This window comes from Eptatretus burgeri, chromosome 2 (assembly GCF_056783735.1).
Source record: "Eptatretus burgeri isolate ZD-2024b chromosome 2, Ebu_testis_v1, whole genome shotgun sequence".
NCBI classification, from domain to species: Eukaryota; Metazoa; Chordata; class Myxini; order Myxiniformes; family Myxinidae; genus Eptatretus; species Eptatretus burgeri.
Genome location: NC_140962.1, coordinates 48974262 through 48998116, shown reverse-complemented (window position 1 = coordinate 48998116; position 23855 = coordinate 48974262). Strand labels below are relative to the sequence as shown.

Sequence of the window (23855 nt, the reverse complement as noted above, 5' to 3'; positions counted from 1 at the left end):
AGACAAACAAGGGTCCATCTTTGGTGGCAGAGGTACTAATAAACTACCAAATATGGTCGCCTTGGTTCATGGCAAAACAGATGCAAGCACATTTGTTGCCAAAATATCAGCGGACCGTCGACACAAAATGAACGGTACTTTGGTCATCCTGTACAAATTAAACAACATCAGTCTGCTGTTATCTCTTAGGAGATGGGCCTGAGGCATTGTTTTAAGGGACTGCACACAAACCAGATTCGTGTTAGCGCCTACCTTATAATGTCATAATTGGCATATGTGAGCCAGCCTCCAACATACCCACTGAAGAACAGACCTGTGCTGAGATATAAACCCATGAATAACAACACAAACTATCAGAATGACAGTGTCACATCTCCATCATTCGACTACTAATCATACGTAAAGAGCAACCAGTTCACAAAAGCAGCCACGTTCGGGTTCATAAGAAAGTCTCAATTGGCTGCCAACAATACCAGAGTACACAAAGGTCTTCCAAAATTCAGGTCAACAGGAACTCAATCTAAACTAGAACAACACTCAGTAGAGCGCGTATCTCCGCCAGACTGAACAGTTTACGTTTTAAATCCCACTGAGAGGCCGGATCTGCATACAGAACTTTACCAAAATCTAACAAAAACTTGGCTTAAAACAGCCAAAACTTGGCTTGTTCTTGTCACACACCCAACTCATCCACCAATTTTCTCACAATCCATCCATAATTTATGAGATACCGTGCTATATGTCGTTTTTGGCCCCATCTCTCAATGGTGACGAATCACTTTTAAATAAATAAATAAGCAAACAAACAAACAAAAACATGTATCTGGATCCAGATCTTCACCAAAATCAAAGCAATTGATTCTTGTCACACACCCAACCTGTCCCCCAAATTTGTCCAAATCCTTCCAAAATGTTTTGAGATGTCCGGCTCACAGACAAGCAAAGAAACAGACAGGGGTGAAAACACAACTTCTGTCCACCTTCGGTCACGGATATAAAAATCAAGATTGTAGACACAAAGCTTGGTGTTGAGAAATGGAATTTTAAGAGGAGTTAAGGAAGGACATCTCGGTTGGAAATTCTTGCTGTACAACTGCTCTGTAACCCACCCAATAAGGCATAACAGGCTTTTCCCATTTTATGTTCTTGGACAAGACAAGCAACACAACCATATCCACAATCATCAGGGCAGCTCATCAGACAGCCATTTGCTTCTCATTCAGAGCTAAGTTTCCAGGATTTCATTTGTACAACTTGAAATATGGGTACAAACTTGCAGTCTGACAATGTGCTCTGGCAAGGGCAGCACCTGAGAGTATGTTGTCTCCAGCAAAAAAAATAGCACCGCAAAGCGGGCGTAACCCCTCAGCCCCTTCACGCAAACCAATTTCAAGATGGAGGCCATATTGAAAATCGCAGCACGCCCATTTTCGAAAGGAACCTTCCTCTACTCAACTCCAACACACCCAGCAAAAATGGATTTAATTGGACAAGGCATTCTCCTCGAAATAGATGGAAACCAATTTCAAAATGGCTGCCATGGAGGCCACATTGAAAATCGCAGCGCGCCCATTTTCGAAAGGAACCTTCCTCTACTCAACCCCAACATACCCTGCAAAAATGGATTTAATCGGACAAGACGTTCTCCTCGAAATTGACGGAAACCAAAAGTTGACAGACGGACGGACGCCCACCCGGACAATGCCTATGACGACAATACCCCTTAGCCAATTCGGGCTGAGGGGTAAAAACTAAAGTTGAGGTGACAGAGCAATTTGCTCATACAACCAGAAGAAGCAAAGTCACAAGTGTATCCTCTCAGCAATGACTGTGGAAAGTGATAGTGTGGCCATGTGCTACATGAAGGAAAGTATTTAGGTTGAAGAATCTAAGTGCAGGGACGTTATCCTCCCTTTGAGTCACACCTGGTGGTTGTTGGCGTTGTTGTTGATGTTGGTGGGTCCAGGAAGTGCAATATCGAAATGATTAATAAAACTTGAGCTTTATAGGCCAATCACAGTCAATTTTTTTCTTCTTTTTTTTTGGACAAACTTGCCATTTGCTGCCAGGATTGATTTAAATAGAGCAGAAAACACCTCCGAGTTATTTAATACTTTTTATTATATGAAAAATGCTCATAAAGTAGCCGGCAGTAGATCAGCCAGCACTTCATTGTCAAGTCAGGTGAGATTAGATCTGTGACTTGCAAGAGGTACCATGTAAACCTGTACTAACCTATTCCATGGTCGGGTTGTCGATGACGAAACAGTCTCTCCAACCAAGTTTATTGGTTTGGAGGGTGTATGATATGGACACCCAACGGGATTAAAAACAAAACCTGTAAAAGGGCAGAGAAGCTCCTTGTGAGCCAACTGCCATCCATATCTAGTGTCCAACTATGTATGCGGACATCCTCCTGCAGTTGGATTACTTTTTATGAGGAGGTTGGGGGCAGGATTTCCACTCTGGTCACCGTAAAAACACTTCACTCCGCAAAACATTCTAAAAGCAGAAAAAAAAATCTGAAGAGCCACTCCGTGGGAGTACCTCCTGTGCAGCTTCCCTTTCCAGGGCAGCTCACCGGATGACGGGATTGGGGCAAAGCCTTCGAGACCCCCAATCTTTGAATGTAGGAGAGAAACCACGGGTTAACATGCCAGGGTCAGATTGCGGCAGTGTGTGTCAGGGTGGTGCTGAGGTGTAGTCCACCAGATGGCGGTCTCCTTAGGTTAACTTGAGGCGGTCCCTTTGGGTGGGTGCCTGGAATGACCTACCACGAAGAGAGGATGATCACCTCTCTCTGTTATCATCTGAGCTCAAGCATTTGGACATCGGTATTGCAGCTCTCTCTGAGGTTCAGAGACCAGATTGTGGCAGGAGCATGGCGGGTGGTTTCACCTCTTGGTCTGGTCGCTCTGATGGTTACCATGCCCAAGGAGTTGCTGCAGCTGTGTCCACTAAGCCGACTCCAATGATAATCGAGGTAACACCAGTCAACAAGCGTATTACAAGACAAAGGATTCGTCATTCCTTGGATGTCATTACCCTGGTCTCTGTTTATGCTCCGACTGAGGAGAGTGATCTCACCGTGAAGGACGCATTCTATGCCACACTTGAGTCTGTGGTTGATCAGTGCCCCAGACAAGATACTCTTCTTGTCTTAGGGGATTTCAATGCATCGACTGGAACTGCTGGGGACGGTTATGAGACATGTGTTGGTCCCCGTGGGTCTGGAACTGTGAACTAGAATAGTACTAGGTTCCTTGATTTTGCAAGAAGTCATGGACTTAGGGTGTTTGCTTCAATGTTTCAGCACCCACAAGCTCATCGCTTGACTTGGTAGTCCAATGCTGATGGTGTGGCAAAGGAGATTGACCATGTGCACGTTGATGGTCGCTGGAGTATGATCCAGAACTGCAGGGTCTACCGGAGTGCTCAGTTCCTCAATACTGACCACAGGCTTGTTGTAGCAACTCTGAAGTTTCAGCTTAAATCCAGGAGAATGGTACCGTCCCAGCCTAGGCTGAATGTTGGCAAGCTCAAGGATGAGAGGGTAGCTGAGGAGTTTGCGAACAGGCTGAGTGGAGATTTGTGGGGCCTGTGTGCTTTGGGGGATCCTGAAGAGTTGTGGAGTACCTTCAAGACCACCGTCCTTGATGTTGCCGGTGGATGTCTTTGAACTCACTGAAGGACAAAGAAGAATTTTGTCCCTCAAGGGACACTGGATACCATTGACCAGTCGCAGAGACAGGCTGAATGGCAGAGCTGAGCTGTTCAGGGAGCTGAGGCGTCAAACTGTACGTGCACCAAGGGTGGAAAAGGAGGCCGATGTGTGAGAAATCTGTGAGGGGGTAGAGCTTCACCTGTTGGCAAGTGATCTGGTCCTGCTTACAGGGGAATTTGCACATTGCATTCCTCAAAACCCGTCCCTCGGTGTACTGCAGTTAGAGCAGAGGGTGGTGGGCTCTTGACAGAGGAGTCCGAAGTGAAGGCCCGCTGGGCCAGTTAGTTTGAGCGGCTGTATCAAGCTGATCCACCAGCTGTCGACTTGGATGTCAGGGGCGTTTCTATCCCAATTGCTGACCCCCCCCCCCATGGACTGTGGTCCATCTTCTTTTGTGGAAACACAGGCTGCGGTGAACCGGTTATAACGGGGAATAGCTCCTGGGATCTGTGGCATCCATGCTGAACTTCTCAAGGTTGGTGGAAATGCTGTCCTTATGTCGTTGCGTGCAGTTATGTGCTCTGCCTGGAACACAAGCATCATCCAAACTAACTGGAAGAGGGGGCTTGGTGTCCCTCTCTGGAAAAGGAAGGGTGATCGCCAAGACTGCAACAACTACCGAGGGGTGACGCTGCTCTCAGTGCCAGACAAGGTCTTTGCTCGGATAATTCTTGAGAGGGTTCGACACCATCTGCTTGAGCACCAGCATCCAGAGCAGTCAGGCTTTACACCAAAGGGGTCAACAATTGACCGTATCCTTGCTCTTCAGGTCCTCACTGATGGAGACGAGAGTTTCGGCAGGGGCTGCTTGCAGCCTATGTTGATTTCTGTAAAGCATTTGATTCAATGAATCGGGATTTCCTCTGGAGGATTCTTTGTCTTCATGGGATGCCACCAAAACTGATGAATCTGATGTCTGAACATACTCTGGTACTGAGAGGGCTGTGAGATGTGGTGATACCATCTCTGAATTATTTCCAGTTGTTACTGGAGTTCATCAGGGGTATTATTGGCCCTCACACTTTTCAGCACTTGCACAGACTGGATTCTGGGGAGGATGTCGACGAGATCAAGCTGTGGTGCATCATTTGGGAATGTCAAGATCTCTGACCTTGATTTCGCAGATGATGCAATCATCTTTGCAGAGACTCTCGATATGCTTTTGTGGGCCCTCGACTTGCTGAATGAGGAGTTGGAGCCGCTGAGATTATGGGTTTCCTGGGTCAAAACGAAGATCCAGCTTTCGAATGACACCTTGGATGCTGCTGTCTTGTCTGTACCTGTTTGTGGCGAGGATGTTGAGGTCCCGGAGAGATTCACTAACCTTGCAGTGATATTCATGTCTCTGCTGGCTGTGAGCCAGAGGTCAACAGACATCTGGGTCAGGCCTGGAGAGTCATGGATTCACTAGATCATGGGGTGTGGGGCTGTCGGTACCTGTGCAGGAAGACGATAGTCTGAGTCTTCAGGTCCTTGGTGCTTCCAGTCTTGCTCTATGGGTGCGAGACTTGGACTCTGACCAAGGATCTGAGACGGAGACTTAATTCCTTTGGTACCAGGTCTCTTCGGAGAATCCTTGGCTATCGCTGGTCGGACTTTGTGTCCAACGAGCAGTTGCTGAGAGAGACTCAAATGAGATTTGTTACCTGCATAGTCCATGAGCGTCAGCTGAGGCTGTATGGCTATGTGGCTCATTTTCCTGACGCTGATCCTGCTCACTAGATTCTCTCAGCGAGGGAGTCTATTGAATGGAGGAGACCAATGGGCCGACCATGTGCATTGTGGTTGCAGCAGGTTGATCACCATCTCAAGGAGATGGGGATGAGGCAGGCATCTACTTGGGGGATGGCCAGCGGAGGCCCCTGGAGTACCGGCGGAAAGTGGACGCAGCGACATGCTGCTCCGGCGCATGCTCCCATACCTGATCTGACCTGAGTAGATCAGCTGACAACCGCTGGAGCTCTGGAGGCAGACGGTTTCTTATGAAGACCCCAGGGCACCGAAGTCTGGAACTGATGCGACCAACCACAAACACTTGCTGTCTGTTCTTCATTTCATCCCGGCTTAAAACAATGTTTCATAGACTTTTTTTTGTTGTTGTTTTCGGAGGTTTTTGGATACATCAAGGCTCGTAGAAGAGCGAGAACACAGAATACATCAGGGCACAACAGAACAAAAGGAACAGCAAAAAGAGAAGGGAAAGAGGTCACAAGGAACGCCAAAAGCAAGGCGAAAGGACAAAAGGAATGGAGATGAACAAACAAGAGGTGTGGGTAAGAATGAGGGGTACAGAAGGATGCAAGGGGTGAACAAGTTGTATGAAGAAACACTCTCAGGAAGGAAAACCTGGAAATTTAGAAGGAGGTGGGGCTTGGGGGTGAATGTAACAGGGGTAGAAAAGATGGTGGTGAACAGCTGTCTTGAAGACCTGGAGGAAAGAATTGAAGAATATCCTCCAATAAGTTTTTGTAATCATCAAAGTTATTCAATGCTCTTTTAAGGAAACCTATGAAATCACAGTGTCGTGTCGTTTTTACCACATTATCTCTTTGGTATCCTTGAGTATATTATAAATGCCTGAAGTATCCTGCTGGATGGAACCATTCAAGTTTTCCATGTGAGCATCAAATCTAAAAAGATAACATGATAAAAAATTAATTTCACTAATTGAGCAGAAACGATTCCACATCACAATATTGGACAACATCGATGCAAACAACACAAGGGCCGAGCAGGTGAACAGATCTGTGTCGGTCACATACTTAACGAGTGACAGAAATCCCAAGCATGTCCCCAAATTGCCAAGCGTGAAAGCAAATCTCAAATTGAGAAAATGGATTTTGCACAATGGTCACAGGGACCAGATTCTGGGGCAAGCTGAAAGTTCAAAGGTCAAGTTCTCGTGGGTCAATAACTTATTACTTACGCTTGACAAGCTGCTAAATTGCACCAACCTTGGCGTTTCACTGCACATTCCTCTTCATCAAGAAAAGGCGGTTTTTGCATCTTGATGACAAAGCATTCAAAAGGAATGGAATGATCTTCTTTTGTGTACAGCCAGATTATACCGTGTGCTTGGCAGAGAGAAGCATGATCTACAGCGAGTTGAGTGGAAAAAAAAAAAACACCACTACCACCACATTGGCCCATCACCCTCACAAGCAAATTGTGATAGTGGTTATCAATGTTGTATTAAAACAGGCACCATACACGTGGCAGAGTGTGCCCAGGCATGCAGGTGTCAATTTCTGTTCTCGTGGGCCATTACACAATGTGACTGGAATCCTGGAATGGTTTTCCATCGAAGGAAACAGCGATTGGGACGGAAGGGCCTTCCTCCTTTTTGAATTGTACTCACTTAAGAGTTAAAAAGCAGCATTTGCAGAAATAACTAAAACGGCACTCGGTAGAATTCACGTTTTGTATCCCATTGTCAGGCCAGATCCAGATCTGGATCATCACCAAAATAGAATCACCTGGTCTTTAGCACACACCGAACTCAGCCACCAAGTTTCATCCAAATCTGTCCATAACTTTTTGAAATATCATGCTGTGTATAGTTTTTGGCCCCATCACTCAATGGCGAAGAATCGCTTTAACAATTCTCGAATCAACATCCGCATCTTCACCAAAATCGAATCAATTCGTCCTTGTTACACAGATAACCTGTCCACCAAGTTTCGTCCGAATCCGTCATTACTTTTTTGGGATATCATGCTCACAGACAGACAAATACACAAACAAACAGAAATACAGGCAAACGGGTGAAAACATAACCTCCGCCCACCTTCGTTGACGGAGGAAACCGCAGTAAATACGACTTCATACGGACCTCAAATTGAGGTGTAGAATTATTACAAAGCCAATTATGGAAGAAATAAACATGGTGAGATCAAGGATATCACTTTTGTTTACACATATATATATATATATATATATATATATATATATATATATATATATATATATATGTATACATACATACACAAATAGGAATGCATCATCGAGCCCTAAATAACAAAAACCTCCAAAACTGCATAATTTGACTTGCGCCCCTTTCTTGCTGGCCTCCGCAATTCATCTTAAGACAACTTTCAGATTCCATAACCCACCTCTACTTCTACAACATAGTCATTCCATAATTCAGATGCCTGTGCTTCAGAGCTTCAAATGTTGCACCCAATGAAGACCATCAAAGCTTGGTCTTAAGCAGGAAAGGCACAGCAAAGCCATCAGGCCAAGGCTACGACAGTAGAAAAAATAAATTGATCCAGCCTCGTAGGTTTTTTTTAGTACACTTTAAAAGAGAAAGCCATATACTGCAATTTGCATTTGTGACTTGAACTCACTTGGGAGTAAGGTCCAGAAAAAGAGGCTCAGCGTCATTTTCTTTCACAGCCTTCCAAAGATAATCAGTCAACACATGAGGGCCTTTGTGCAAATGATACCCTCAAATAGAGATTTATACAAAATGGTTGTGTCCCCTTCCATTGTTGGGATAATAATTAAGCACAAGTTTTATCTTATTCTCTAACAAATATTTACGAGACGATAGCACTCGGTTCAAGTTCCAGGAAGCCAAAGCCTGTTTTGCCAAGTGAGGCACCCTGACAAACCACAGTGCAAAGAATACTTTACCCGGTACAGACAACTCTGCTTTATTGACAACCTTTGTTCCCCATTCTTCCTCAATCACTGATGCGACTTAAAAAAAATAAAAACAGCATGAAGCGGTGTATTACAAGGACATTTCAGGAACACGAGGACAGCTATTATTGCAGTTTGACAAGATAGCTTTGTTTCTGTGGAAGTTTTCAACGAGTTAATTTGGAGAAATAGACCTTTGGGGATATTTAGCCAGTTTATGCATTGCATTGCTGGAGCACGTTGCTAGCAAGTGAATGTTCTATTTTTCCTTGTCATTACATATCCTCCGGAAGGATAACATGGCATCTCCTGATAACATTTTGCTCGCTATCAGCTAACCTTCTGGAAGGAATCAGACCTTTGAGGATGCCAAGCTACACCGACACCAGACATTCTCACTACCTTGCCTATGCCAACTGTAACAAATTACAAAAGAAAAATGCCTCGTTCCAAGATGAGGAATTTGGGCAACACGCGCACGCACGCACGCACGCACACACACACACACATATACACACACACACACACACGATAGCTTAGAGGTATGCACAATTGCTTTTGAGGTGCGGTTTCAATCTTGACTTCGCTATAAACTGTCACCATGATGCTTTGCATGCAAGACGATGCATCAACGTGAGCGCGTCCATTGATCTGGAGGGCGTCGAGCCACATGACCCATCTGCCAGCACTGCAGTGGGTGGATGTTAAAGATCCCACAGTCTTTTGCAAAGAATGTCGAGTTGCAGCTGGAACAATGTGGTTTGGTCCAACTTCAAAGTGGCTGCCACCTTCAATCGATTGTTAGGCTTAGCCAGCAGGTTTGTGACTGGAGCCATAAACCTACCCTGACCGAATGCAACGTGGTAGCAAAAATGTGGGCACGACTCGTACTAGTATTCGTACTAGTACTCGTACTCGTAGTATATGATGATATCAGCGAGAATGAACCATACCCTGCCATTCTGAAGTCCTGCCTTGCCCCTGAAAATACATGGAATACCCCGAATAACCCTGATTTCCTTCCAAGCTGACTGCACCCCACTGCTATTCTTCATTTTGGTTGAAATCTTCGTCAGTGACATGTACCTCGAGGCTGGGAAATGTTGAAGCCTGACACATACAATATCTGAAATAAATAAATAAATAAATAAATAACCTATGTGGATGTGGAACCATTTTCACCAAGCAACCCTCCCCCTCCACTTGTCGTTAATCTCCCACCCCTCTGACTTTATATTTTAACCGTGTGTGTGTGTGTGTGTGTGTGTGTGTGTGTGTGTGTGTGTGACGAGCAGTGAAATGCTCCTATAAAAACAATGAGAAAGCATTTCACCTTATGGTGGTGTCTGTAAGCAATGACCATGTCCAGACCAAGAGAAGATGACTATGATCACTCAACGGAGGAGCGATTATGCTGACTTTGTGATTTCTAGACAACCAAATCTACCACACTGGCTCACCAACAGTTCAGACCATTTCTATCCCATAGGCCACATCATCATAAAAATCTAACTTTGCATGGGTAATCATACAATCATGATTACTTTAAACTTCAGCCAAACAACTTATTGAAAATGTCCAACATAATAGTGCATCAAGTCCCATTGCCTCCTGAGCAATCGATCACAACAGCAAGTACATAATACATCTTCAAAGAGCAACATTCACAATACATTCATATGTAGGTGACGAGGTATGTGTGAAGGAGGAAATAGGAAATTTAACCCTTTAATTAACAGCATAAGACATACATGGAATAGATGGAAATCCTTATAGTATCCCATCACAAGCGAGGTGTTGATATCCTGGGAATGCAGCGGGGCATCGTCTGTTGCAACTTTGTGTTAACCATCTGCATGCACTGAGAAGTTTGAGGCAAGTTGCCATTTCCTGCTGAAATTAGCATATAAGGGTTTGGGTCCTTAAAAATCACGTCGGTAAACAAAGGGTTAAGGAAGGAAGGTTGGGGGTGGAAAGGGAGGGCAAAGACAGATGGGAGAAAAGAGAAAGGGGGTTGGCAGGGGATGAAATCAAGAGAAGATAGAAATTGGAATCTGTCGTAAAAAAAAGGGAGAGATTAAAAGGATAAGGGGTGGGCGGGGAGGGGGAGTAAGCGACAAAATTCTGCCATTTGTGCAAAGATGTGTAATATGAGAATGGCCCTTAATACTGCAAATTAGTTGAAAGATGGAAATGCCTGCGCTCAAATTAAGCTCAAATTAACGCCGTCACGAAATGATGAAAATGGAATGCACTCATCGAAAAGCCAGTCAGGAACCCAAAGAACCCGACGTCTCACGTGGCTACGGTGGCTTTACAGAAGCAGCAACGTTCGGACTCATGGCGTTTCGTTCTTCCTCCGCAACACCCGGGCCTGAATCGTTGACATCAATCCTACGCATATTCCCAGCATCGCAAAAATTGACATATTTACAACGGCCGATGACAGCTTGTAATTACGGCCGCTAATTGTATACAATCCTGAATGCCATATTAAACATCTACGCATGTGAAAAAAAAAATGGAAGGAACAAAATTCAATGGCACAAACGGCATCGATACCAGACTTGATACACGATGCCATGGGGTTCCATCAGAAGTTCAGGTAACGTCGAAGCTCTTTTTACAACTGTTGCAAAACCATGAACTGCAATCCGGCTTTGCAAACTTCGCAACCGTCACTTGTGCCAGTATAAAACACACAAAATGTTGGGAGCTGGGATGAAAACAATTGCAAGCAATCCCAAGAAAGCTTTTCTCTGCACACAAGTCCACAATGAAAGGCCACAATCTTTCCAACCATCAACTCCTCTTTTCTGCAGCAAACCAGCTGGCTTCTAAACAAGAGAACAAAATAAACCGTGAAGGATGAAAACCAGCCTGCCGGAACTTTCTCTCGAATGGTGCGTCGCTGTCGTTTTGAAGGCCAAGGCTCCAAATACATTGGCCCGATGCAAATTGAACGACCAACACAAGCACCGTAGTGGCAAACCCACGACTGCAAACTTCTTCCTCTTCCGCCATCTTGGAGAAACTAACGTACACGGATAAGCCTGCGCAAGAGCACAATGGACAGGCACGAAAGAACCCGAGGATTAAACCCCAATTCCATTACTCCTGTTCACCAACGTGGAAAAGAGGGCCCGAACACAGTCCGGGCCCACCTTATTCCATCGATAAATTTGGCCTCCCCATTACTTTTCCAATGCCTCCATTCGTCCACAAACCTACCGTTATAATCAACGAAAGCCGACTGCAGACTCATTGTAACCTCAACTACCTCCTGTAGCGACAAAATTTGTTTTGCTTTCTGAAAAATAATCACCTTCTCGGGAACACTCACCATCAGCTTCAACTTTTTTGTTTTTTGCTTTTCCCTGATATTTGAAATTTTACCAACTCCACTCCACCTCCCAGCCCATACACCTCGTCAACCTTTCTCTTGAAGGCCTTGATATTTATTTAGCCAACCCTCGTCCACTGTCGGCTGTCTACACCAATAATACTTTCTCTCTTCTCCTTCCTCAGATCATACAGCCTCTCAACCCTTGCCTTCATAGATTCTCCTCACGGCATAGCCTCCCTCACAACAACCATATTCTCCTCTACCTGAAAGCAATCGCATCATACTGCTGAATAAACGAAGAAAACAAAACAGGATCAGAATCCATAAGCAGCCTTTACAACCAGGCATTCAATGGTGGGAATCCACTTCCCCGACATCACATCTACCCCACCCTGCCCCCTCCCCCAACTCCACACGTAGCCACTTGCCCTGGAAGGTCTGTTACTCTGGCAATGAGTGCTTGCACCTCGCTGTCCATTTAGAGGCAGGCTGAATAAAGGCTCTATGGCAGCACACCAAATGCCTGCAGAGAAGCAAAACCACATCAACATGGAGATCCAATCCCAACCTCTTCTCCCCACCCACCACATACATGCCTCCTGCCAGTGAAGCAATCAAGCCTGAGCACTCCAAGTTCTCACGTCTCAAGTCCGAATGCCTGGAACACTCAATACAAAAGTGAAACAAACATGCTTACAAGACTTAACAAAAAAGGAAATCGATGAAAAAAAGATCACATTTAAACCAAGTGCTAAATAGTGGAATAAAATATTACGTCATCAAGAAGCCAAGGCGTCACCGTGCATCACATCACCGCTCTCACACTCCAAACGAATACCTCGAATAACCTCGATTTCATTACTTATGCCAACTCTCATCTGGCCTTGTAACCATGCACTTCATACAAATCACTCCCAGCCACCTTTACGGTCACGCACATTCACCGACGTTATCACATGCTCTTTACAACACCTCCCTACATGCAAGCCGTTTGTTTTTTAACTTCTCACCCGCATGACGTCTTACAAGTACGACACACTTCAGATCACCATCCAGTATCCGTTCTTATTCCAAGTCCTCCGAAATGCAGGTTCGCCACAACTCTCATGTCAAGGATGACACTGCGACAACTACTTCAACAACACCACTTATTCCCAGCAACTTCCTTGGCCGCAAGTCATTGATGAACAGGCTGGCCAGGCTTGACGTTCGACCGAAGGTGGAAGGAATTTAATTTGTTCAAGGTGCCAGCCTCTGGTAGTCGTCCTTAACAGTCCTCCGGTAGACAGCGCACTCACCGATGCCTCGCCCCACATGCAAAACACCAGGATGGTAGTTTAAATTGCTGGGCCAACATTCAACTCCAGGCGAGACGGGTCAAAGGTGAGCACGGATACCTACAGGTTTTCCTGCCAGCCAATGACACGAATTGGCTATCTCTTCACAAATAATTGCGAAATGTTTGATTCATGGACGGCCAACATATTTATTGGTACTTGTTCAGTTTGCCCATGTCCAAACACTTTATTCATTTTATAGCGACCATGGACTGGAGTTTGAAGCAGTATCTATGGACGACTCAAAAGTACAGCGTTTAGGATTTATTTTCTTCAATAGTTACGGAAAGTTTATATAAAGGTTCAGCATCATTAGTTGAAAATAAATCCGAGGAATCTGGAGAGAAAATAAAATAAAAACCCTTTCACTTGCAAGGATTATGGCAACAAAACCAAAAACGACACACGCCACATTCCTTAGTTGTTCGTTTCAGAGAAACGCCAGGACGTTCGTGCAAAGCAGTCTTGCTTTAAAACCATTGGCATATTTTAAGCAACTAGAGCATTTCAAGGTAGGATTCAAAATAAAGAAAAATAAAACTACATAAACCTTCAGGAACGTGATGACGTTGGACCAAGTCCAACGTCCTCATCTGAAGAGGAATTCGAGGAAAACATCACATTTGGCTGGATTGAACACCAACCACGTCCTCGATCCAATCGAGACGTGTGGCTTCGCCCTTCTATCTTTTGGAAAATAAGGGAACATACAGGAATCCAATCAATTCGTGGACACTCGCAATGAAAAGGCTGGCCTGAAATGAAGAGATTTAAAAAAGAAGGCCCATTTTCCAGGAAATGGTTCACGTTAACGGGGTTTAAAAGTTTCCAAATGTGAACAAATCATTCAGGACACCACAAATGGAACCCAACCAACCAACTTCCCCAAACAAAGCTGAGTCATGGTTTGTTCAAGTTATGTTGTTTGAGTTTGTTTTTCATACCCAAACAAGCATAGGTCCTGATACACGATGCCAATGCACAGTGATTGCACACAACATAATCTTATTGTAAAAGTAATAATAATAATATGAATCATAATCATAATAACGATGGCATTTGGCTGCGGAGGCACAAGAGTAAGACCCGGATAATGAGATGGTGCGAGTACAACAGATAGTCATAAAAGATGTGAAAGATGTTGCAAACCGAGTCGATCAATAGTCCGGATAGTTGTTGCGATATGTTGTAAACACACAAATCACACCGAACGAACCCACCACTTTAATTCCTGGAACGACAAGTATATTGAAGCAAATAAAGCAAGCTGGACCTTTGCTACCATTGATACCAACCCAAAAGAAAGCCTGCACATTGTCGGCATACAAGGCCACCATAAAAAAAAAAAAATATATATATATATATATATTAAATAATGGCAGCTTATCACAACCAATACCAGATAGTATCTGATACACGACGCCGCAACTTCCTGTGGTCATGACCGAGCTTGCGAGATCAAACCACAGAAGTTGCCCGACAACGAGCGAGCTTTTGCACTTGCACACGTGAGGTTCGGCCCGTCCGGTGACATCGCAGGAATGTTTAAATTACAATTTTTGTGGTGCTGCACCGGCTGCTGCGCCTTGACAACGGGCACGCCAAGGGATACGTACATAACCCACCACCGCAGACGATGCACAAGACGGATGACCGGTTGCAGCCGCAGCAGCGCCCGGTACAAAATACTGGACCGAGATCAAGAACTGTTGAGAATCTGACGCCGAGCAGAAGCCGACGATGCCAAGCTCAGTCGAATGACGCACGCGAGTCCAAGAATCAAACTCACTAAGGCAGCAGGGAGAGCAGATTCGAACCGAAACGTTTTAGCATCGGTAAAAATGTGTCAGGAGTTTCCAAACGAAGAGATTTGAAACTTTTTGTGCAGCACGGCCAGATTTTCACACCGCAGCGCTGAGATCAATTTCGATGCTGAAAAGCTGCAGCGCACCGATGTGACCCCAAAGGGACATTGCCCCTCAAGCAGTTCAAGCACCCCCCCCCCTTTCGCCACCCCACATCCTCCCCCAATCACATCACTCATCTCCATGGTAACACAGAAAGAGCGTCCATCGCTGCATTGTTTTTTATTACCGTATTACTGGTGACCAATGGGACCAGGGTAGGCGAGGCCCGACGACAGACAAACGCCTCCAGAGTTGCCACGTAGGGTTCGTCCGTCCCCCTTTGAGCTGTCTGGCCGGCTCGGACTGTGCATTGTCTGTCTGTGTGTCTGTTTGTCTCTCTCTCTCTCCTTTTTTTTTTAATCTCCAATAAAGGCCTATTCACCGCACACATTCCTGAGTCCCCGCACTGGCGTGCTCTCCGACTAATCCCGGGGCCACGGCGCCCGTCCAAGCTTTTTCATTTTGCACGTTTTTTGTTTTCCTTTGGCACGCGCATGCGTTCCCTTCGACGGTCCCGTGCGCGTTCCCTCTGGGACACGTGCGTGTGTGCAACCAATGCGTCGACTCGGATACAGTCGCTAAAGAAGAACATATGGATACACGTGAGAGACAGCTCGCGCACACATGTACACACACACACACACGTATGTACACACACTTAAAGGGACAAAAGGCGAGGAGTTGGAAGGGAGGAGAACACGAACAGGGACTGCCGTTGAAATTACACGCCGTTCATGATATTTCGCTCGTGAGAGCAGACAAAGAGATCGCGTATCGGGCCGGGCCCGGGCCCCTGTAAACCGACCTCCCTGTGCCTTTGCGGGGGCGACGCCGGGTCGGCGAGCCGCAGGCGCGTCCGCCTTTCCCTCCCGTCCCTCCCATTCCATCCCATCCTCTGCCCTTCCCACACCACAAACGCCACCACAGCACCACTACTTCCAACTACTACCACGACCACTAGCTCCTGCATCACCCAACCCAGGCAAGCTGAAGAGGCCCCGGCGCCCCACGACCGATTCCCCCCACCCCACTCGCACGTCCTCCCTTCACCCTAACCCTCCTCCCCTCCCTCGGCCCGACAGCCTGTGGTTCCTCACCGACTTGCAGGACGCTATCCACACAGCCGCTCTCGAGGAGACGGACGCCGCGGTTGAAGGGCAGACGACTCTTGTCCTCCCCCTCTTCGGCCGAACACTCGAGAGACGAGTACATACAGATCTCGCGCTCGCTCCGCGGGAATGACCAGAACACGATCCGTCGCTGCACCGGCTCCGGAATGTGCGTGAACCGCTCCTCGACCCTCTGGAAGGGCCATTTCTCGGCGACGCGCTTCGCGCTCAGGTCCAGCAGCGACTCGGGGCTGCGGGTGCCCGGCGGCGGAGGCAGCGGCACCGGGCAGGCCCGGCAGCAGAGCCGCTTGGCCGGAGGCTCCGCTCGCTCCGCCATGCTCGCTGCGTCTGGCGCCCGAAAACCCCGGCGCGCGACCGCTCCCCCGACCCAATCGCAGGCCCCCTGCCACTGGACACGCCCACTTTGAGACCATATAAGGATAATAAGGTGTGCACTTTGCTGTGACATCAACGAGGCCTCACCAGGAAAATAATAAAAGGCATGGATACGGGTCTTTTTTTTTTTTTTTTAATATTCCTTTACGACCAGTGACGTCAGAGACCCTTTTTCGGCAAAAGCAGGAGGGGCTCGTGTGTCGGCCGCGGAAAGCGCGCTCCTCTCGGGTTCCTTGTTTGGGTAGAAGTGGGCGGGCGGGGCACGGACGGATGTTTGGGATGTTGAAGGTGCGCGATGCACATCGAGCGTCATGTGATCTTGCATGGCATCGGCAAAACCAAGAGGGTGTGACACATAGATCGCTCGGACAAACGGTAAGACGGAGGGCAATGGGTGCGAGAGGAAACTTGGTTGGGAGGCGATCTGGAGGGACCGTGTCCGCTCGACACACACACGGATCCATCACCGCGGCTAATTATTTATAAGTGCGGCAAAACAAGCCCCGGCAACGACCTCGACATCATTGCAAGAGGCGTGCCTCAGAGCCGGGTGACAGCGGGGTGTGCGATGGGTGTGCGCTGCCCCCCCCCCACAGAGGGGTGTGCGTAGCAGCTGTTCGAGCGTTCCCGCGAGCGGCCTTTGTCTGCGCGCGACGAAAGGTTAATACCGTCGCCAGCAATGAGGCGCACGATCGGGGTATCTGAAGAAACCGTTTAATATTTATTTCCACGTTTTTTTGTGGATCGTTCTTCACTTGATCCATTCGGGGTCCTCTCCGTACCCACCACCCCCTCGACCCCCGACCCACCGCCCCTCCACCCCCGTACCCACCACCACCCCTCGACCCGCGTACCCACCACCACCCCTCGACCCCCGTACCCACCACCACCCCTCCACCCCGGACCCACCACCACCCCTCGACCCCCGTACCCACCACCACCCCTCGACCCCCGTACCCACCACCACCCCTCGACCCCCGTACCCACCACCACCCCTCGACCCTCGTATCCACCACCCCCCCCCGCCCCGTACCCACTACCCCCTCCACCCCATCCCAATTGCTTTTGTTCGTGTTTCGGGCACGCACCACGCAGCTGTAATGTCGCTCAACTGGTCAGACAGAATCTCGTGTTTTATTTGTCGTTTTGTTTTCTTTTCTCGTGCGATATGAACTTGAGTGTCGATCCGTCGTGCTTGGCGCCATCTCTATAAACACACTGGTCTACGCTTTCCCTCGTGGATCATTGTTCGTTTGCCCTTTAAATGGGTCTTTCTCATGACGGTCCATTGTTTTGTCGCCCTTTGTTCATGTCCTTGTAATTACTCATGAAAGTTTTAAAGTTGTTTTTTTGTTTCGATCCATAATATATGCATCGTCACAACTTGAACGCTTTTCGCAATGCTGCGAATGAATACCCTGTAGGCCGCCAGCACACCCACCCACCCATGACCTCGATGCACACCCACCCACCCATGACCTCGATGCACACCCACCCACCCATGACCTCGATGCACACCCACCCAACCATGACCTCGATGCACACCCACCCACCCATGACCTCGATGCACACCCACCCACCCATGACCTCGATGCACACCCACCCACCCATGACCTCGATGCACACCCACCCACCCATGACCTCGATGCACACCCACCCAACCATGACCTCGATGCACACCCACACACCCATGACCTCGATGCACACCCACACACCCATGACCTCGATGCACACACACCCATGACCTAGATGCACACACACCCATGACCTCGATGCACACACACCCATGACCTCGATGCACACACACCCATGACCTCGATGCACACCCACCCAACCATGACCTCGATGCACACCCACACACGCATGACCTCGATGCACACCCACCCACCCATGACCTCGATGCACACCCACCCAACCATGACCTTGATGCATACCCACCCAACCATGACCTCGATGCACACCCACCCAACCATGACCTCGATGCACACCCACACACCCATGACCTCGATGCACACACACCCATGACCTCGATGCACACCCACCCAACCATGACCTCGATGCACACCCACCCAACCATGACCTCGATGCACACCCACACACCCATGACCTCGATGCACACACACCCATGACCTCGATGCACACCCACCCAACCATGACCTTGATGCACACCCATCCAACCATGACCTCGATGCACACCCACCCATGACCTCTATGCACACCCACCCACGACCTCTATGCACACCCACCCACGACCTCTATGCACACCCACCCACCCACGACCTCTATGCACACCCACCCACCCACGACCTCTATGCACACCCACCCACCCATGACCTCGATGCACACCCACCCACCCATGACCTCGATGCACACCCACCCACCCATGACCTCGATGCACACCCACCCACCCATGACCTCGATGCACACCCACACTGCCATAAACTGGACACTCGATGACTCGCAGTGCGCGCAATGAAACGTTGGATGTGAAACCAGTCGTTTAACTTTAATGTGTAATAATCCAAACGTGTCCACCATGACATCGGTCTCGTCTGCAATATCAATTTTTCACTCACCTGGAAAAATCACTTTGATCCCGCCGTACCTGGGGTACGGCGGGATCAAACCAGATGATGCATTCCCTGCTTTTCAAACTCTTTTTTTTTAAACTTTCTTTCATTCTACGCACTAAACGTCACCGATTTAAGGTCCTCCCCTTGCTCTCATTCTCAACACATCCCTCATTCTTCCAAGCCTCTATTTTGTCCCTCAACCTCACTTATTGTTCATGTATCCCGGTTTCGCCCCCCCCACAATAACACCTCCTATCCCCTCTACCCAATACCACCTCCTATCCCCCCTCCCCAATAGCACCTCTTATCCCCTCTCCCCAATACCACCTCCTATCCCCCTCCCCAATACCACCTCCTATCCCCCCTCCCCAATACCACCTCCTATCCCCCCTCCCCAATACCACCTCCTATGCCCCCTCCCCAATACCACCTCTTATCCCCCCTCCCCAATACCACCTCCTATCCCCCCTCCCCAATACCACCTCCTATCCCCCCTCCCCAATACCACCTCCTATCCCCCCTCCCCAATACCACCTCCTATCCCCCCTCCCCAATACCACCTCCTATCCCCCCTCCCCAATACCACCTCCTATCCCTCCCTCCCCAATACCACCTCCTATCCCTCCCCCCAATGCCACCTCCTATCCCCCCTTCCCTTCCTTCCGACACCCCTCCTTCCGACACCCCCTCCTTCCGACACCCCTCCCTTCCGACACCCCTCCCTTCCGACACCCCCTCCCTTCCGGCACCCCTCCCTTCCGGCACCCCCTCCCTTCCGGCACCCCCTCCCTTCCGGCATCTCCTCCCTTCCGGCACCCCCTCCCTTCTGACACTCCTCCTTCCGACACCCTCACTCTTTCTACTGTTCTTTTCGTTCTCTTGCGTCCTGATCCATTCTGTGGTCTCCCTTCTCCACTAACCTCAACACTGAAAACAAAAACTTCCTGGAACGAGATACAATCAACCAAGGAAGGGTGACTGTTTTGTAACACAACTATACTAAAACTACCATTACAGGATGAAACACGACTATACTACAACTCCCGTTACAGGATGAAATGTGATTACTACAACTACCGTTACAGGATGAAACACGACGATACTACAACTACCTTTACAGGATGCAACACGACTATACTACAACTCCCGTTACAGGATGAAATGTGATTACTACAACTACCGTTACAGGATGCAACACGACAATACTCCAACTACCGTTACAGGATGCAACACGACTATACTACAACTACCGTTACAGGATGAAATGTGACTACTACAACTACCGTTACAGGATGCAACACGACTATACGACAACTACCTTTACAGGATGCAACACGACTATACGACAACTCCCGTTACAGGATGAAATGTGATTACTACAACTACCGTTACAGGATGCAACACGACTATACTACAACTACCGTTACAGGATGCAACACGACTATACTACAACTACCATTACAGGATGAAATGTGACTACTACAACTACCGTTACAGGATGCAACACGACTATACGACAACTACCTTTACAGGATGCAACACGACTATACGACAACTCCCGTTACAGGATGAAATGTGATTACTACAACTACCGTTACAGGATGCAACACGACTATACGACAACTCCCATTACAGGATGAAATGTGATTACGACAACTACCGTTACAGGATGCAACACGACTATACTACAACTACCGTTACAGGATGCAACACGACAATACTACAACTACCGATACAGGATGCAACACGACTATACTACAACTACCGTTACAGGATGCAACACGACTATACTACAACTACCGTTACAGGATGCAACACGACTATACCACAACTACCATTACAGGATGCAACACGACTATACTACAACTACCGTTACAGGATGCAACACGACTATACTACAACTACCGTTACAGGATGCAACACGACTATACTACAACTTCGGTTACAGGATGCAACATGACTATACTACAACTACCGTTACAGGATGAAATGTGACTACTACAACGACCGTTACAGGATGCAACACGACGATACTACAACTACCGTTACAGGATGCAACACGACTATACTACAACTACCGTTACAGGATGCAACACGACCATACTACAACTACCGTTACAGGATGCAACACGACTATACTACAACTACCGTTACAGGATGCAACGTGACTATACTGTAACTACCGTTACAGTATGCAACACGACTGTACTACAAGTATTATTGCAATACTTGTTACCTCGACAACTACTTCTCATACCTCAATTATTTCCACGTTTTCTGTGATTCATGAAGGGAAAGCAGGCGTTTGTAATTTGGTCAGGGCACCCGGCTTAATGAATTTGAGTTGGGAATCGAACCCAGGCAATCCTGTCACACTTATTTTTGTGCAATATGCAGTTTTATGTTATTATTTAGAAATTATCTTACTAATATCATGTACTTGTGTATTATTGACAAGCCAAAACCGTTGGCATTTCATGGACAGTTGTGAGTAACTCATTCCAATAACTTTTTGAATGCTTCCACATGTGCAGCATCACTGTGTGCATGGTGCTCAGATCGTCGATGCACTATATATACAACAACGTGACAGTGAACCCAGGGTCATGTCTAAAGGCCCCGCTATGACGGCAGATTGATTTAAACATTCTCCACTTTCTGCTAACATTTATGGGATCATAAAATGCGCACGAGCTAGTAAAATAACTCAAAAAGATGCGTTGCCATATTTTCCACTTTTAAAACGACCCAGGTAAATACGACAACATAAAAGACGTATGCTTTGCCGGCTTTGGTACAATGAGTAGGAATCGTTTTGATGAACAAGTGAGGATCAGTAAATCACTGTCGTGATACAAAAGGTGTGATCATTGGTTGTTGTGTCAGAAGGTGTGTGTGTTTGTGTCGCAGATCTTCCATGATAACCATAATTCCGTCCAGCGGGTAAGGGTCGAAAAGATCCTCGTGTCTGCCGCTTGATGTGAGAGTGAATCGGCATCTCAGACACACGACCATGGCGAGCAGACAAGAATAACCGAGTGAATTTGGCAGCGATTCGCTAATTGCAGCGCTTGATGGGCGAGCCCAAATTTCCCATTTCACGACTTCTACCAATTCACTACACACTACGGTGTCCGCTCCTGATGACCACACAAAAGTTCATCAAATAATGGTTTATTACAACAAAATATGGTGAGGGTGGGAGGGGGGGGAATAAGAACACAGTCACACTGCAACGATCTCTGAATGCAACAAATGAATAAACAAGAGCGAGAATTGCTTTGCAATACATGTCCTCTACCGGTCCCCAATGAATGTTCGGGAGATAAAAATTAGTTTGCTTTAATGCACGCTCGAGCCAATACCTGAACCAAAATGAAGAAGAAGAAACCCTGAATTTTCCAAGTCTAAAAATTGCATAACTCCATGAAAGATTGATGAAACACCCTGAAACACGACCTTATTCTGTAACTTATCATAATAAAGTCGTGTACCAAGTTTCATTTGAATATGTAAAAGGGTATGGGGGGGGGGAGTCTAAAAACCACAGGTGGGATGGACAGACAGAGGGCAAACTTTTGTATAATCCCTTCCGGTGATATCGGTAGGGGACTAATAAATAACCCAGCATGCCCTCTGGACCTAGATGGCATAAACAATTATTGGCTTATCTCATTTGAGGCACATTGGACAGAGAGGGAGGAAAACTTGACAGAAATAAAAGGGAAACCTGCTCCTCGCACATGCTCATGCATGCAGTGTGGGTCTTTCCTCCAGGTGTGCAGTGGATGGGTCTGGGGCTGTCCCCATGGCACCTTGAATGCCAGTCCAACAACGTTGCAAGCAAACCACGAAGCACAGCAATAGCAGGCTGGTGAAGCACCTTGAAGCGGGCAGGTACCGAGCAGCAGCAGGGACGAGCAACCAACCATGAGCAGCACGGACACAGAAGCAAGTGAAACGACCCCACCCACCGTGGTGTACGTGCCATTTATTATATTGCTGTGGGGCTGGGTATCGGTGGTGAGCATGACCGCTAGAGGGAGCAGTAGAGTCGGTTCCACCGAACACACCAGAATTTAGGTCGTGACCCTTGGATAAGTCCGAAAGGCACGGGTCCCTTACAGGACCATGAATCGCCAATAATTCGACCGCGTGGGGTAGGGTTAATTGTCTAATTTCAATATACCTAAATACCCACGCAGTCTAACTCCCGGGGAACCACACCCTCGGCCGACTGTCCGATCCGCGTCGCAGGTAACGACTCGGATCCGGCGTAACCGAGCGGAGTTACCAGAGCCGCGCCGGACCAAATGAACATTTTACCCTCACTATCTCTCAATATACAGCGTGCCAAGCCAATGAAAGAAACAGAAACGAGTTGGAACATTTAACAAAAGGGATATTTATTTATAACAATAATCGGGGAGGGGAGACACAGAGCAGAGTTATCACGAATAAAAGAAATGTAATATGAAAAGAGAACACTTAAACAGCTCTACTTAACAGACGGGGCCCACGGACACACACACACACACACACACACACACACACACACACACACACACACACACACACACACACACACACACACACACACACACCCAAAAGAACTGGACCCCATGGGTCTATCTCGGTCAAGCCGGGCCGGGGTACCTGTCCGCTTCGTGCAGCCACACCGACTCCGAACCACTGGTGGGACCCACAACCCACTCAAACCCACACCCGAAGTCCACGGCTTAGGATCCTGGCTGCTCGACTACCAGACCTGCCCTCCAAAGGACCGCAGACCGCTCCAACCACGACCGTCTGCAGA

At 47.6% G+C, this 23855-nt stretch overlaps 1 protein-coding gene and 1 long non-coding RNA gene across 3 annotated transcripts in view; one reads left to right on the top strand and one right to left on the bottom strand.

Moving 5' to 3' along the window:
- LOC147032005 (zinc finger SWIM domain-containing protein 6-like) overlaps positions 1–16430 on the bottom strand; it is a 195566-nt gene extending 179136 nt beyond the window's left edge. For both annotated transcript variants that reach the window (XM_085869254.1, XM_085869255.1), the window contains exon 1: positions 16059–16430. In XM_085869254.1, the coding sequence (XP_085725380.1) occupies positions 16059–16407 (349 nt within the window). In that variant the 5' untranslated portion in view covers positions 16408–16430. The remainder of the gene's footprint in view (positions 1–16058) is intronic.
- Positions 16431–16660: 230 nt separating this feature from the next.
- On the top strand, positions 16661–23630 carry LOC147032004 (uncharacterized). Its single transcript, XR_015055008.1, has 2 exons — positions 16661–16841; positions 20125–23630. It is a non-coding gene; the product is annotated as an uncharacterized LOC147032004 (long non-coding RNA).
- The last annotated feature ends 225 nt before the right edge of the window (positions 23631–23855 follow it).